The sequence below is a fragment of the Vanellus vanellus genome, assembly GCF_965231255.1.
Source record: "Vanellus vanellus genome assembly, contig: HAP1_SCAFFOLD_1583, whole genome shotgun sequence".
Classification (NCBI taxonomy): Eukaryota; Metazoa; Chordata; class Aves; order Charadriiformes; family Charadriidae; genus Vanellus; species Vanellus vanellus.
In genome coordinates, this window is record NW_028128047.1 from 19,785 (window position 1) to 36,307 (window position 16,523).

Here is a 16,523-nt window from a genome sequence, read left to right on the forward strand (position 1 = left end):
TCAGTCTCATGGGGGGGGTGGGGGAGGTGGTTTTGGGGTACCGGCAGCTCCCGGATCCCACCGGGATCCAGTGGCGAGAAGGTGGGCGGAGCCTGGAAGCATGAGCGCCCTCCCCCCCCCGTCCCGTTCTGTCCCCCCCCATCCTTGAGCTGAGACCGTGCAACTCGTGACACGTCCCCGACCTTTCTAGGAGGCATTAAAGCTTCTTAAGAGGGTTTACTGGGGCTCAGCCCCCCCCCAGACACTTGGGACCCCCCCCAAATGCCTGGGACCCCCCCCTTCCCCCCCTCCCGGACACACGGGTGTGTGTCCCCACCACCACCTTTGAGCTGAGACCGCGCAACTCGTGACAGGTCCCCCAGGGAGAAAAAAAAGGAGGCATTAGAGGTTCCTGAGGGGGTTTATTGTGGTTCAGGGCCCCCCCTGGACCCCTGAGTGCTCCCCCCCAACGCCTGGGTGGCCCCCCTGGACCTCTGGGCCACCTCCCGAGACCTCTGGGTCCTCGGAAGGTTCCAGAGCCTCCAGAGCTTGGGCCAAACGGGCAAGTTCGGAGCGGAGAACGGCAACCTGAGAAAGAGGAGGTTGGGGGGGGTGTGTGTGGGGGGGAAGCGTTAATGAGGGCAGCGCTAATGAAGGGGGGGGGGGATGTGTTGCTCCTCCCCCAGCGCGAACGAAGCGCTCTCCCCATTTAATGAGGTTAATGAGCGCACGCCCTCCCCCCTCCCTCCCCCCAACTCCCTAGAGTTAGGAGATGGAAGGATGTTAATTAGCTTAACGGAGATGCGGTTACCTGCTGGGTGGGGGCAGGGCCCTCCCCACACGCCGGGGTCCCCCCGAGGGTCTCGAGGCGGCGCTGGAGGCTGTGGCTGCGGGCCAGCAGTTGGGCCCGGGTGGCCACCGGGTCCACCAGCCCCTGGGGGGGGACACACGGACAGACGGATGGACAGGAGGGGAAGGGGAGGGGGGGGGGTGTGTGTGTCTCTCACTATCCCATAATGCCTTGGGAGAAGCCCCCCTCGCTACCCCATAATGCCCTGGGGGCACCCTAGGTCCTCCCGGCGTGGCCCCCAGCGTCCCACAATGCCCCTGGGGTTCCCTCCAAGTCCTCCAGCATCCCACAATGCCCTGGGGTCCCCCAGCATCCCATAATACCCCTCAAAGTCCTCCAGTGTCCCACAATGCCCTGGGGCTCCCCCAGCATCCCATAATACCCCTTGGTCCCCCTCCAAGTCCCCCAGCTTCCCATGATGCTCTGGGGTCCCCCAGCATCCCACAATGCCCCTGGGGTCCCCCCCCCCCCCCAATCCCATAATGCCTCTGGGTCCTCCACCTTCCCATGATGCCCCGGGGTCCCCCAACATCCCACAATCCCCCCGGGTTCCCCCCCGCGTCCCATGATACCCTGCGGTTCCGCCCCCAAGGCCTCCTGCTTCCCACAATCCTCTGGGGTCTCTCAGTGTCCCACAATCCCCTGGGGTCCCCCAACATCCCACAATGCCCCTGGGGTCCCCCCGCATCCCATGATACCCTGCGGTGTCTCCCCCCCCCCCCCCAAGGTCTCCCGCTTCCCACAATCCCCCGGGGTCCCCCCAACATCCCACAATCCCCTGGGGCCCCCCAGTGTCCCACCACGCCCTAGAGTCCCCCAGCTTCCCATGATGCCCCTGGGGTCCCCCAGCATCCCACAATGCCCCTGGGGTCCCCCCAGTGTCCCCCAAGGCCGCGGGCCCTACTCACCCGCAGGCAGAGGTAGACATGGGTGTGGGGGCCGGCGGGAGCCCCCACCCAACCAGGGCGTGGCTCAGGCTCCGCCCCCAGGGGGAGGAGCTGCAGAGGCCCCACCTGCGCCAGGGCCTGGAGGGCGGGGCCTAGCGCCGCCAGCGAATCCCGCGCCTCCGCCGGGCACCGCACCGCCACTGTGCAAGGAATGCTGGGATAGATAGCCCCGCCTCCAAACATGGCCGCCCCCCTCCCTCAAACATGGCCGCCTCCATGTGCCCAGAGCATGCTGGGATGGCCAGGCCTCAAGCATTAATCCTTGTGGTGGGTGAGGCAACATGGCCACCTCCAGTGGGAGCTGCCATCTTGGGGGAGGGTCCAGCCAGCTGCATGCTGGGATGTGTAGTTCTCCATGGCAGCCATCTTAGTGCTGCCTGCCCCAGGGCATGCTGGGACTTGTAGTCCCCATCAGCCATTTTGGCTGCCCCAGGGCCTGCTGGGATATGCAATCCCCAACCACCAGCCATCTTGGTTCTCCCGGGGCATGCTGGGACTTGTAGTCCCTAGCAACCTCAGCAGCCATCTTGGCTCCCCCCAGGGCATGCTGGGATATGTAGTCCTCCACAGCCCCATCACCCATCTTTGTTCCCGCAAGGCATGCTGGGACTTGTAGTCCCCAAAACCCCAGCAGCCATCTTGGCTCCCCCCAGGGCATGCTGGGACTTGTAGTCTCCAACCCCTGGCAGCCATCTTGGCTTCCCCAGAGCATGCTGGGAGGGGAAACCCCCCCACACACCTTCCCCACCTTGGTGGCCATCTTGGGCCCCAATGCCCTCCCCCCCTCAACCCCAGCAGCCATCTTGGCTGCCCCAAGGCATGCTGGGACATGCAATCCCCCCCCACCCCCCCAAACCCCCACCTCAGGGCGGCCATCTTATCCCACCCACCCCCCAACTCACCGGGGGGCCGCGCGGCGCCCAGGCGGAAGGTGTCCCGCAGGCCTCGCGCCGCCCTCACCACCTCCTGCATGGCCGCCACCTCGGCCTCCACCTCGGGGCAGCGCCATTGCGCCTGGAGAGGGGCGAAAAGAGAGACAAAGCGCGGAGGGAGGAGAGGTCAAGGGGATGCCAACCCCCCCCCAGTCCTCCTCGGACCCCCGCTTTGAGGCCGGCGGCACCCACCAGGCGGGCGGCGTCGGGGAAGGGGGCAAGGAAGACGGTGGCGGGCGAGGGGGAGGCGCGGGGCAGGCGCTGCCAGAGCTCCTCGGCGAGGAAGGGGGCGAAGGGGGCGAGGAGGCGCAGGCCCAGGTCGGCGGAGCTCAGCAGGGTGCGGCGCGTCATGGCGGCGGCATCGGCGGGCGGTTGGCGCAGAGCGGGTTTGGCCGTCTCCTGCGGTGAAGGAGGTTTGGGTCAGACGGACGGACGGGCTCCGGTAAGGGCTGGGGTAGCGGTGGAGGACGGACAGACGGACGTGGAGGATGAGGATAAAGGGTGACAGCCAAGGGGAGGCGCCGAGAGGGGTGGACAGATGGACGGGGGCAACCAGGGTAAGGGTGGGGGTCGACGTTCAACAGGTGGGGTGGGACAGACGGACGGACACGCTCAACAGAGGGGACTAAGGGCAACGGTCAAGGAAACCTGATGGATGGGGATGTACGGACAGATGGACACCATCAACCACATCAAGATGAGTTGGGCTTAACGGTCAAGGAGCTACAACAGGTTGGGTGGGACAGACGGACAGACACACTCAAGAAAGTGGACTGAAATGAACGCTCCGGCAGACCTGATGGACAGGGGTGGACAGACAGACGGACACCATCAACCATATGAAGATGGGTTGGGTTCAGCGTTCAGGGAGCTACAACAGGTTGGGTGGGACAGACGGGCAGACCCACTCAAGAGAGGGCACTAAGGATGCTCCAGGAGACCTGATGGATTGAGGTGGACAGACAGACAGCCACCACCAACCACAGGTTGGGTTCAGCATTCAAGGAGAAGTAGGACAGACAGAAGGACACACTCAATGGGACACTGCTGGGGTTTAACACCCGGGGAGATGCCAGGGGCCGGGTGGGACAGACAGACGAGGCCGGGTAGGTGGGACAGACAGACGGACGGAGACACCCACCAGGTAGACGTCGCAGAAGTTCCGCAACCAGAAGTGGTGGACGGCGGCCATGGCGCCGTGGACCTCCAGAGCCTCCATCCGCCGTCCGTACTCGCCCACCGCCTGCGCCAACCGGCTCAGCACCCAGCGGTCCATGGGGTGCTGCGGCACCGTCTGCCGAGGAAGAAGAGGAGACGGGTGAGGAGGTCGCGGGGTGGTGGACCCCCGTCTTGACCTTCCACCAACCCACCCTGGTACCTCCTCAGGAGGTTGGGGGTCAAAGTGAGGTCCCAGAGCGGCCAAAACGAACTTGACGGCGTTCCAGATCTTGTTGCAGAAGTGACGGTAACTCAGGGCCGTGCCCACATCCAGGCGGATGTCGTCACCTACGGCGGAGGGGCCGACGATGACACACGGGGGGGGGGACAGGGCCACCCCCGGGGGTGGGGACGGGGTCCCAACGGTCCTCTCCGTGCCCTACCGTGGACGTTGTGGGAGCACAGGGCCATACGGAGGGCGTCAGCGCCGCATTCGGGGATGCCGTGGGGGAACTGGCGCCGCTGGGGGGGATGGGGAGGGGTTAAGGGGGGAGGACAGGGACAGGTTTAGGGGGGACAGGGACGGGGACAGGTCCTACCTGGCCCTCTGCGGCCACCGTGAGCTCGTGGGGGTCCAGGATCCTGCGGTGGAGCCTTTCCTGGAGCTCCTGGAAAACAGGAGACCCTACAATAAACAAAGACGACGTGGCGGCGGTGTTGTCACGGCTCGGTCATGGCAGGGTCTCCCGTCAGCCTATTTTGGGGTCTCTGGGGGTCAGGGGGGTTGTTATTGTAGGGTGTCCGAGAAGGGTAGGGCAACGGGGTGCGTTTTTGTAGGGTCTCCAGGATGGGGTTTGTTGTTGTCGAGTCTTCGGAAGAATAAAAAGTGTTACTGTGAGTTTCAGGGTGAGAGTTTGTTTTTGTAGGGTCTCCCGAAGGAAAGATCTGTTATTGTAGGGTCTCCCGAGAGAAGAATCTGTTATTGTAGGGTCTCCCGAGAGAAGAATCTGTTATTGTAGGGTCTCCCGAGAGAAGAATCTGTTATCGTAGGGTCTCCCGAGAAAAGAATCTGTTATCGTAGGGTCTCCCGAGAAAAGAATCTGTTATCGTAGGGTCTCCCGAGAAAAGAATCTGTTATCGTAGGGTCTCCCGAAGGAAAAATCTGTTATCGTAGGGTCTCCCGAAGGAAAGACCTGTTATCGTAGGGTCTCCCGAAGGAAAGACCTGTTATCGTAGGGTCTCCCGAAGGAAAGACCTGTTATCGTAGGGTCTCCCGAAGGAAAGACCTGTTATCGTAGGGTCTCCCGAAGGAAAGACCTGTTATCGTAGGGTCTCCCGAAGGAAAGACCTGTTATCGTAGGGTCTCCCGAAGGAAAGATCTGTTATCGTAGGGTCTCCCGAAGGAAAAATCTGTTATCGTAGGGTCTCCCGAAGGAAAGATCTGTTATCGTAGGGTCTCCCGAAGGAAAGATCTGTTATCGTAGGGCCTCCCGAAGGAAAAATCTGTTATCGTAGGGCCTCCCGAAGGAAAGATCTGTTATCGTAGGGTCTCCCGAAGGAAAGATCTGTTATCGTAGGGTCTCCCGAAGGAAAGATCTGTTATTGTAGGGTCTCCCGAAGGAAAGATCTGTTATCGTAGGGCCTCTATTATTGTAGGATCTCCTCAAACAACAGTTTGTTATTGTAGGGTCTTCTAAAGGAAAGATCTGCCATTGTAGCGTGTCCCGAAGAACAGATTTGCTACTTCCGAGATGCCGAGAGAGGTGTTTATCGTCGCGGGGTTCCCAAAAGAGCAGAATTGATTATTGTAGGGTCTCCGGGGGGGGGGAATCTGTTTTGGGTGGGTCTGCGGCGGGGGTGGGTTACGGTAGGGTCCGCAGTACCTGGAGAGAGGCGCCGGCGATGACGTCGCGGGGGTCGATGACGTTGCCCAGGGATTTGCTCATCTTGCGCCCGTGGCTGTCGCGCACCAGCGAGTGCAGAAGGACCTGGAGATGGGGGGGGGACACACACGACAACAAAGAGCGCTGGGGGACACCGGGGGGGACAGGGGACCTCGGGAAGGGGACAGGGGACACTTAGGAGAACTAGAGACCCTGGAGAGAAGGGATAGGGGACGCTTGGGGACATTGGGGACCTCTGGGGACATTGGGGACCCCCAAGGACTGTGACACCAATGGGAAAGGGAAGAAGGGACACTTGGGGACACAAGGGACACCCGGGGGGGTGACAGGGGACCTCGGGAAGGGGACAGGGGACAGCTGGGAGCCTCAGGAATGAAGTAGAGACCCCGGAGAGAGGGAATAGGGGACCTTTGGGGACACCAACGGAGACAGGGACACCCCAAGAAGGACCGTGACACTCAGGAGAAAGAGATGAAGGGACTCTTGGGGACACTGGGGACACTGGGGAGCCCCAAAGGGGGACAGGAACTCCTGAGAAAGAACGTGGCCCCCAGGAGAAAGGGATGAAGGGACCCTTGGGGACATTGGGGACACAGGGGAGCCCCAAAGAGGGACAGGGACCCCCAAGGAGCCCCGAAAAGGACCATGACACCCAGGACAAGGGGACAAAAGGACTTTTGGGGACACTGAGAACCCCCAGGGGCCACCGGGGAGCTCCGAGGAACCAGTAGGAACCCCCAAAAGCCACCGCCGCACGTGAGGACGGGGAGGAAGAAGACGAAGAGGCGTCGGTGACACTGGGGGGGGGGGGGGAGAACTCCTGGGGATCGCCCCCAGGGGGTGAAAGGGGAGGGGTGGGGACCCCAAAGGGGACTTGGTGGGGACATCGGGGTGGCGGGGGGGGGACACACGGGGGGAAGGGGGTACCTGGGAGAAGGGCAGGCGCCCCGTGAGCTGCTGGCCCAGCATGACCATCCGCGCCACCCAGAAGAAGAGGAGGTCGCTGCCCGTCTCCAGCACGGTCGTGGGGTAAAAACGCCGCAAATCGGGGGTCTGGAACCAAAAAACAACCCCCAAAAAAGGAAGGGGACACACACACAAGGGTGGGGACGCTGTCCCCTGTGTCTCTTCTGTCCCCTCTGCTCCCCAACCCCCCCCCCCCCAAAAAAAAACCTCACCTCTTGGGGCCAACCCAGCGCGGCGAAGGGGAAGAGAGCGGAGGAGAACCAGGTATCGAGGACGTCGGGGTCTGCAGCGGGAGGTGGGGGGGGGGTCAGGGGGGGACCCCAAAAGGTCTGGGAGGTTTGGGGGGGGGATTGAGGGGGGTCAAAAAGGACTGGGAGCCCTGGGAGGGGGATTGGGGGGGGGCAAAAGGACTGGGAGCCTTTGGAGGGGGCATTGGGGAGGCTGAAGAGGACTGGGAGACTTGGGGGGGGGGCCCAAAAGGACTGGGAGATTTGGGGGGGGCCCAAAAGGACTGGGAGATTTGGGGGGGGCCTGAAAAGGACTGGGAGATTTAGGGGGTGGATGGTGGGGGGGCCCAAGAGGACTGGGAGTCTTTAGCGGGTGGGCCAAAAGGACTGGGAGCCTTTAGGGGGGAATTGGGGGGCCCCAAAAGGACTGGAAGCCTTTGGGGGGGGATTGGGGGGGGCCCAAAAGGACTGGAAGCCTTTGGGGGGGGATTGGGGGGGGCCCAAAAGGACTGGAAGCCTTTGGGGGGGGATTGGGGGGGCCCAAAAGGACTGGGAGCCTTTGGGGGGGGATTGGGGGGGCCCAAAAGGACTGGGAGACTTGGGGGGGGGTGTCAAAAGGACTGGGAGATTTGGGGGGGCCCAAAAGGACTGGGAGCCTTTAGGGGGGGGGATTGGGGGGGGCCCAAAAGGACTGGAAGCCTTTAGGGGGGGGATTGGGGGGGCTGAAGAGGACTGGGAGACTTGGGGGGGGGTGTCAAAAGGACTGGGAGATTTGGGGGGGCCCAAAAGGACTGGGAGACTTTAGGGGGGGGATTGGGGGGGCTGAAGAGGACTGGGAGACTTGGGGGGGGGTGCCAAAAGAACTGGGAGACTTTGGGGGGTAAATGGGGGTCCCCCAAAAGCACTGGGAACCTGCGAGGGGGGATTTAGGGGTGCCAGAGCACGGCTGGGGGGGGTCGCAAGACAATTTTGGGGCGCCAAAAGAGAAACTGGAGAGCGCTCAGAGCCTTTTGAAGCCCCAGGAGAGCTTTTCGGGGCGCTGAAGGATTTGGGGTGCCCCGAGGAAGGGGGGGTGGGTGGATTTTGGGGGGTCCCCCCCCAACTTTTTTACCTTGCTGGAGCTGGAGCTGGTCGGGGGGGAGGCGGAGGGCGCGAGCGGCGGCGGCGCGGGCTTCGGCCTCGCTGCGCCCCACAACCCACAGTCCTTCGGGGGGTTCGGGGGGGGACCCCGATTGGGGAACCCCCACCCGGTACGCCGGGACGCGGTGGCCCCACCAGAGCTGCCGCGAGAGGCACCAGTCCCTGTGGTGACATGGGAGGGAGAGGGTGACATCAGCAGGGGGTGGCAGACGTTCGGGTGTCCCCCCCCACCCCGCCACTGGTGGCTCTGTCACCCCATCTCTGGTGGCACTGGTGGTCCCTCTCTTCGTCCCCGGTGGCTCTGGTGGTCCTCCGTCCTGGTGGCCACCAACGTTCTTGTCCCCAACCCCAACGGCCCTGGTGGCCCCTGTTCCAGTGGCGATCAACACCCCTGTCCCCATCCTTGGGGGCCTGTCCCCATCCTGGTGGCCCTGGTGTCCCATGGCCCTGGTGGCCCCCATCCCAGCAGCTCCAACACCCCTGTCTCCATCCCTGGTGACCTGTCCCCTTTCCTGGTGGCCCTGGTGGCCCCCATCCCAGCAGCTCCAACACCCCTGTCTCCATCCCTGGTGGCCCCTGTCCCCAGTCCTGGTGGCCCTGGTGGCCCATGGCCCTGGTGGCCCCCGTCCCAGCAGCTCCAACACCCCTGTCTCCATCCCTGGTGGCTCCTGTCCCCAGTCCTGGTGGCCCTGGTGTCTCCCAGTCCTGGTGGCCACCAACACCCTTGTCCCCATCCCTGGTGGCCCCTGTCTCTATTCCTGGTGGTCCCCATCCCAGTGTCCCCTCCCCGGACACCCATGTCCCCTTTGTCCTCACCCCACGTTGTCCATCCATGTCTTCCAGTTCTTCTCATGAAATTTGGGGACAAGTTTGAGCTGTCCCGATGTCACCGCCTAGGAGAGGACAGAGAGGGGACGTCACAGAGCCCGGCGTCCGGTTGTGTCCCCTCCCTGCCTCCTTGTCCCCGCGTCCTTGTCACCTCTCGGGCACGCTGTGCCATCTCCCGGCACCTCAGGAACCACTGGCTCTTCAGGAGGTACTCGATGACGTCCCCTGAGCGGCTGTGGGGACACCGAGGTCACTTCAGACCCTGGGGACGGCGTGGGGGGACGCACACGCACGTGTCCCGAGAGGGTGACATGAAGGGGACAGGATGGGGACAGCGGTACCTGCACATAGGCAGTGTCATGGCGTGGTCCTGGGTGGCGCGGTAGAGTCCTCGCTCGGCCAGCGCGGCCACCACCTTCTCCCGCGCCACGAAGCGATGGACACCCTGGGGACAGGGGACACAGCTGGGGACAGAGGGGACACAGCTGGGGACACGGGGGACACAGCTGGGGACAGGGGGGACACAGCTGGGGACAGGGGGGACACTGGGAAAAGACAGAGCAGAGGATGTGGGGATGGTGGGGACAGAACTGGGGACACAGGGACAGTGGGGACATTGAGAATCGATGGGGACAGAGCTGGGGACAGGGGGGACATTGGGAAATGATGGGGACAAAATTGGGGACAGGGGGCAGTGGGGACATTGGGAACCGATAGGGACAGAGCTGGGGACGTGGGACAGTGAGGACACTGAAAACCGATGGGGACAGAGCTGGGGACAGTGGGGACATTGGGAACCAATGGGGACAGAGCTGGGGACAGTGGGGACACTGGGAGCCCACGGGGACAGAGCTGGGGACACGGGGACAGTGGGAACACGGCGATGGAGGGGACACAGAGGACGCAGCTGGGGACACGGGGACTGAGGGGACACAGGGAAGTGACAGGACACAGAGCTGGGGACACAGAGATGGAGGGGACATGGGGAAGCGGATGGGGACAAGGGACACAGATGGGGACGTGTGGCCAGAGGGGACACTGGGGAGTGACAAGGGACAGAGCTGGGGACACTGGCACAGAGAGGACACCGAGAAGTGACGCGGACATGGTTGGGGACACAGGGACAGAGATGACACTGGGAAGTGACAAGGGACAGAGCTGGGGACATGAGAAACGACACCGGGAGGCAACAAGGGACACGGGAATGAAAGGGACACAGTGACAAAAAGGACACGGGGAAGTGACAAGGGACAGAAGCGGGGACACGGGGACGGTGGGGACACGGGGACGGTGGGGACACGGGGACGGTGACACAGCCGGGGGATGTAAGGTGGGGACTTGGGCTGGGACACAGGGCCGTGCTTGGGGACAGGGGACAGGAGGACAGCGGGAAGGGGGGTACCTGGAGCCACCCCCCGCCCGGGGGACACATGGTGCCATCGTCCCCGATGACGGAGAGCAGCGGCAGCCCGTGGGCCTGGGCCAGCGCCAGGTCAGCGGGGCTGTGCCCCGGCGTCACCTTCACCGCCCCTGCGGGGACCGGGGACACGCTTGTCACCGCCGCTGCCACCCCCTGTCATCCTCACCCCTTCCCGCTGTCACCTACTGCCACTTTGTCACCCTATGCCATCTCCATGGCCATCCCCGTCACCTCTACGGCCACCCTCACCCCCCCATTGTCACCTACTGCCACCCGCTGCCACCACCTGCCATCCCCATGGCCACCCTTGTCACCTCTATGGCCACCCTTAACCCCCCCCATTGTCACCTACTGCCACCCTGTCACCCGCTGCCACCACCTGCTGTCCCCATGGCCACCGTTGTCACCCCTATGGCCACCCTCGCCCCCCCCCCCCCCCCTTGTCACTTACTGCCACCCTGTCACCCGCTGCCACCACCTGCCGTCCCCATGGCCACTCCTTGTCACCCTCACCCCCTCCCACTGTCACCCCCTGCCACCACCAGTGAACTGCCCCCCCCCAAAACCAGTAACACCCCCAAGAAACCACTTATCTCCCCAAACTGGGACACGCACGCCCAGACTGGTCCTTGTCTCTCCCATACTGGTCCCACTTCCTCACGCCCCCCAACCTGTCCCAGTCCCCTTACTGGTTCCGCTACCCCTTTTCCCGCCCAGTTCAGCTGCCAGTCCCACCCCCATACTGGTCCCAGTCCCACCCCCATACTGGTCCCAGTACCGGTGCCGCGGGCGGGCTCCACGCTGGGGTCGGTGATGATGGGCAGGAGCTGCCCCGTGAAGGGGTGACGGAGCTGGCGGCCATGGAGGTGCTGGGAGAAGGGGGCAGGGTCACTGCAAGCCCCGCCCCTCCCCATCCAGGCCCCGCCCACCACATGTCCACGGTGCGCTGTCCCTTTAAGAGCAGCTAGGCTGCACCCCCCTGCAAGCCCCACTCGTTTAGGGGTGGAGCCAGCCCCTGACATCACACTCGGCTGACCAATCCCTGACAGGCTCCATAGGGGAGGAGGCCCCACCCCTTTTCCCCTAGCCCCGCCCCATTCATTGGCCCCACCCCCGTAGTAATTTAAAGCCAACAAAGCTCCACCCCCATGCAAATGCCCCACCCCTTCTAGCCCCAAGCCCCGCCCCTTTCCCTTATATGGACACAGACAAGAGGCAGAGCTAAAGCAGAACCTCAGCCAGTGCCTGCACGGCAGCCCCACCCCTGCTGCTGAAGCCCCGCCCCTCCCCACAAGCCCCGCCCCCACCCACAAGCCCCACCCCTTGGCAGCAAACCCTGCTCCTTCCAGAAGCCACGCCCCTTCCCAGAAACCCCGCCCCTTACTTGCAAACCCCCGCCCCTCTCTAGACACCACACCCCCCCACCCCTCCCCAGAAGCCACGCCCCTTGCCTGCAAACCCCGCCCCTCCCTGCAAGCCTCGCCCCTCTCCCAGAAGCCCTGCCCCTTTAGCCCTCGAGGCCCCGCCCCCTCCCCTCCAAGGCCCCGCCCTCTCACCCTATAGCGGGGGTCCTCGGGGTGCACGGCCACTGCCACGTCCCCCAGCATCGTCTCGGGGCGCGTCGTGGCCACCGGCACCTCCAGGCCTGGGGACACACCGGGAGGGGACATGCCAGGGACACGCCAGGGACACGCCAGGGACACGCCAGGGACACGTCAGTGAGATGAGGGGACACGTCAGGGACACGGGGTGACACGTCAAGGACAGAGGACACATGGGGTGACACGTCAGGGACATAGCGGGCATGTCAGGGACACATTAAGGACACGCCAGGGACACAGGGGGACACGTCAGTGAGATGAGGGGACACATCAGGGACACGGGGTGACACATCAGGGACACACCAGGGACATGGAGGGACATGTTAAGGACACACCAGTAAGACAGAAAGACACAGATGGGGGACACAAGTGACACGGGGGGGACGCAAGTGACACAGATGAGGGACACAAGTGACACGGGGGAGGACGCAAGTGACACGGGGGGACACAAGTGACACGGGGGAGGACGCAAGTGACACGGGGGGGACGCAAGTGACACGGGGGGGACGCAAGTGACACAGATGGGGGACACACAAGTGACAGAGGTGGGGGACACACAAGTGACACAGATGGGGGACACAAGTGACACGGGGGGAGGACACAAGTGACACGGGGGGAGGACACAAGTGACACGGGGGGAGGACACAAGTGACACAGATGGGGGACCCAGAAGCACACCGGGCGCGGAGGGGGGACAACGAGGTGACAAAGAGCCACCCGAAGGTGCCACTCACCCTCCCCACCCTCCACGGGGTACGCGAAGGTGACGAGGACGCCGAAGGTGACAGCTTGGGGACAACCGGGGACGCGGAACGCCGTGGGGCCCGGCAGGGCGCGGGGTTCCACCTGTCAGCAGGGAGAGAGAGAGAGAGACGCCGGGACGAGTTGGGGACAGGTTGGGGACAGGTTGGGGACAGGTTGGGGACAGGTTGGGGACAGGTTGGGGACAGGCGGACCTCCACGTCGGCCAGGGCGGAGCGGAGGGCGCAGGACCAGGTGACGATGTGCCGCTGGCGGTGAATCAATCCCACCTCGTACAGCCGCACGAAGGCCTCCGTCACCGCCCGGGAGAAACCCTGCGACGGTGACACCCGTTGGGGACATCGCGGGGGACGGGGACATCGTTGGCGGGGACGGGGCCACCGCCTCGCGCCTTACTGGGTCCATGGTGAAAGCGCAGCGGCTCCAGTCCAGCGCCGCCCCCAGCGCCCGCAGTTGCCGCAGGATGTCATCGCCGTGCCTACGGGGGGGGGGGGGGGGAGGTGGCACGGCCTCGCGGTGTCACCCTATGTGTCACCTCCCCCCCCCTCCTTGTCATCGTTGTCACCCCCGTTGTCACCCTCACCGGCGTTTCCAAGCCCAAACTTCTTCCAGGAATTGGGAGCGGGTCAAATCCTGACGGCGTAACCCCCGTTGCTGCCACAGCCACCGCTCCACCACCGCCTGGGGAGACGTTGGGGACGCGTTGGGGACACTTTTTTTGGGGGGATGGGGGGGGGTGGGGGTGACATATTCGGGTCTCACCTGGGTGGCAATGCCGGCGTGGTCGGTGCCCGGCACCCACAGCACGGTCCAGCCCTGCATGCGCCGCCTGCCGCAGCACCCGTGAGGAGGGGGGTCACCTAAGGACCCCCCCAGCACCCATGGGTGGCACCAGGAACCCTACCATGTCCCCATGGGTGTCACCCCCAGCACCCATGGGTGGCACCAAGACCTCCCAGCACCCATGGGTGGCACCAAGACCCACCCAGCACCCATGGGTGGCACCAGGAACCCTACCATGTCCCCATGGGTGTCACCCCCAGCACCCATGGGTGACACCAGGACCCCCCAGCACCCATGGGTGGCCCCAAGAACCCCCCCATGTCCCCATGGGTGTTGCCCCCAGCACCCATGGGTGGCACCAATACCTCCAAGCACCCATGGGTGGCACCAGGACCCCCCAGCACCCATGAGTGGCCCTAAGACCCCCCCCACGTCCCCATGGGTGTTGACCCCAGCACCCGTGGGTGACACCAAGACCTCCCATCACCCATGGGTGGCACCAAGACCTCCCAGCACCCATGGGTGACCCTAAGAACCCCCCCATGTCCCCATGGGTGTCGCCCCCAGCACCCATGGGTGGCACCCAACCCCCCCCAGCCCCAAATACCCCCCCAATCTGCCCCCCCAGCCCCAAATACCCCCGGGGACCCCAAATCTGCCCCCCCTCATACCCCAAAGCACCCCAATCTGCCCCCCCCAGTCCAAAATACCCCTTACAAATACCCCCAAAAGCCGCAAACTGCCCCCCCCAGCCCCAAATGACCCCCATAAATACCCCCAGGGACCCCAATCTGCCCCCCCAGCCCCAAATGACCCCCCCCAAATACCCCCAGGGACCCCAATCTGCCCCCCCCCAGTCCAAAATACTCCCTGCAAATACCCCCAAGGGCCGCAAACTGCCCCCCCCAGCCCCAAATGACCCCCATAAATACCCCCAGGGACCCCAATCTGCCCCCCCAGCCCCAAATGACCCCCATAAATACCCCCAGGGACCCCATTCTGCCCCTCCCCCAACCCCCAAAAGACCCCAATCTGCCCCCCTCCCCCCCCCCCAGCCCCAAATTGCCCCCGCCCCACTGACCAGCGCACGAGGGCGTCCTGGAGGGCGACGGTGAGCGCGTGGCCGAGGTGCAGAGAGCCGGTGACGTTGGGGGGGGGCAACACCAGGCTGAGGACACGGCCCCCCCCCGGCGCCTGAGGGGAGGGGGACGGGACACACAGACACAAAAGACGTGGGCTGAGCCCGGGCACAACTCGGCGCAGGGATGGGCTGAGCCCAGGCACAACTCGGCGCAGGGATGGGCTGAGCCCAGGCACAACTCGGCGCAGGGATGGGCTGAGCCCAGGCACAACTCGGCGCAGGGATGGGCTGAGCCTGAGCACAACTCGCCGCAGGGATGGGCTGAGCCCGGGCACAACTCGCCGCAGGGATGGGCTGAGCCCGGGCACAACTCGCCGCAGGGATGGGCTGAGCCCGGGCACAACTCGGCGCAGGGATGGGCTGAGCCGGGGCACAACTCGGCTGTTTTCTGCCCCCCCCCGACCGTTTTCTGCCCCTCCCCAAATATATTTGCCCCCCCCCGTGAATGTTTTCTGCCCTCCCCAGAAATATTTACCCCCCCCCCAATGTTTCCTGCATCCCACAGAATATTTACCCCCCCCTGGAATATTTACCCCCCCCCCCCGAATATTTACCCCCCCCCCCCCAAGTGTTTCCTATCCCTCCAGGAGTATTTAGTGCCCCCCAAGTATATTTGTCCCCCCCCAGGTCTTTCCTGCCCCCCACCCCCCCTCCAAGTACGTTTGACCCCCCCCACGGGTGTTTCCCGCTCCCCCACGGAGTATTTACACCCCCCCCCCCCAAATATATTTACCCCCCCAGGTATATTTGCCCCCCCCCTCCCCCCCCAAGTGCATTTTACCCCCCCCACGGGTGTTTCCTGCCCCTCCCAGAGTATTTACACCCCCCCCCCCCAGTATATTTACCCCCCCCACAATATATTTACCCCCCCGGATATATTTGCTCCCCCCCCCAAGTGCATTTTACCCCCCCCCCACGGGTATTTCCTGCCCCTCCCAGACCCCCCCCAGTATATTTACCCCCACCCCAAGTGCATTTTACCCCCTCCCCGGGTGTTTCCTACCCCTCCTGGAGTATTTACCCCCCCCACTCAGTATATTTAACCCCCCAAGTATATTTGCCCCCCCCAGTGTTTCCAGCCCCCCCCAAGTGCATTTTACCCCCCCACAGGTATTTCCTGCCCCTCCCAGAGTATTTACCCCCCCCAGTATATTTAACCCCCCCCCCCAGTGTTTCCAGCCCCCCCCCAAGTGCATTTTACCCCCTCCCCGGGTGTTTCCTGCCCCTCCCAGAGTATTTACCACCCCCCCCCCCCAGTATATTTACCCCCCCAGTTATATTTACCCCCCCCCCCCCGGTGTTTTTGCCCCCACTCACCCTGGCGGGGGGGGTGAAGAAGCCCTGCCGCTCCCACCACTGGTACCACACCGCCTCCACGTAGCGGGGGCTGTAAGCGGGGGGCAGCGCCACCCCCGTGGCTGTGCCCCCCCCCCCCCCAAAAAAAAAATTGTCACCTCCTCTGTCACCGCCACAGCCCCTCCCCCCCCCCAGTGTCACCCCAAAGCTCTCTCCCCCCCCCAGTGCCCCCTCCCCCCCCCCTTCGTACCCTTCTTGCCATCGGGGTCCAGGGGGTGCTCATACTCCACCGCGGTTGGGGGGGCCACCCCTTGGGGCGGGGGGGCGCTGGGGCCTGTGGGGGAGCCACAAACCAGTATAAACCAGTATAAACCAGTATAAACCAGTATAAACCAGTATAAACCAGTATAAACCAGTATAAACCAGTATAAACCACTACATACCAATCCAAACTGGGACGCACCAATCCAAACCAGTACACACTGCCACACACCACTACAAACCAGTACGCATCACTACAAACCACTGTGCACCAGCACACACCAGTACAAACCAGTATAAAACAATATACAGGGCTACACACCAATCC

General features: G+C 63.8%; 1 protein-coding gene across 1 annotated transcript; it reads right to left on the reverse strand.

Annotated features, from left to right (window-relative positions):
* Positions 1-392: 392 nt before the first annotated feature.
* On the reverse strand, positions 393-16,268 carry VARS2 (valyl-tRNA synthetase 2, mitochondrial; the record flags this gene model as incomplete). Its single annotated transcript, XM_082500609.1, has 27 exons — positions 393-567; positions 791-913; positions 1,738-1,916; positions 2,679-2,790; positions 2,901-3,107; positions 3,850-4,002; positions 4,087-4,214; positions 4,310-4,388; positions 4,466-4,534; positions 5,750-5,854; positions 6,698-6,823; positions 6,949-7,019; positions 8,075-8,265; positions 8,920-8,996; positions 9,083-9,164; positions 9,273-9,376; positions 10,334-10,461; positions 11,130-11,220; positions 11,908-11,996; positions 12,687-12,798; positions 12,909-13,028; positions 13,111-13,192; positions 13,298-13,395; positions 13,477-13,543; positions 14,579-14,691; positions 15,956-16,056; positions 16,185-16,268. Coding segments are annotated over 27 exons (3,047 nt in total), but the record flags the coding sequence as incomplete, so codon positions are not given.
* Positions 16,269-16,523: the final 255 nt, after the last annotated feature.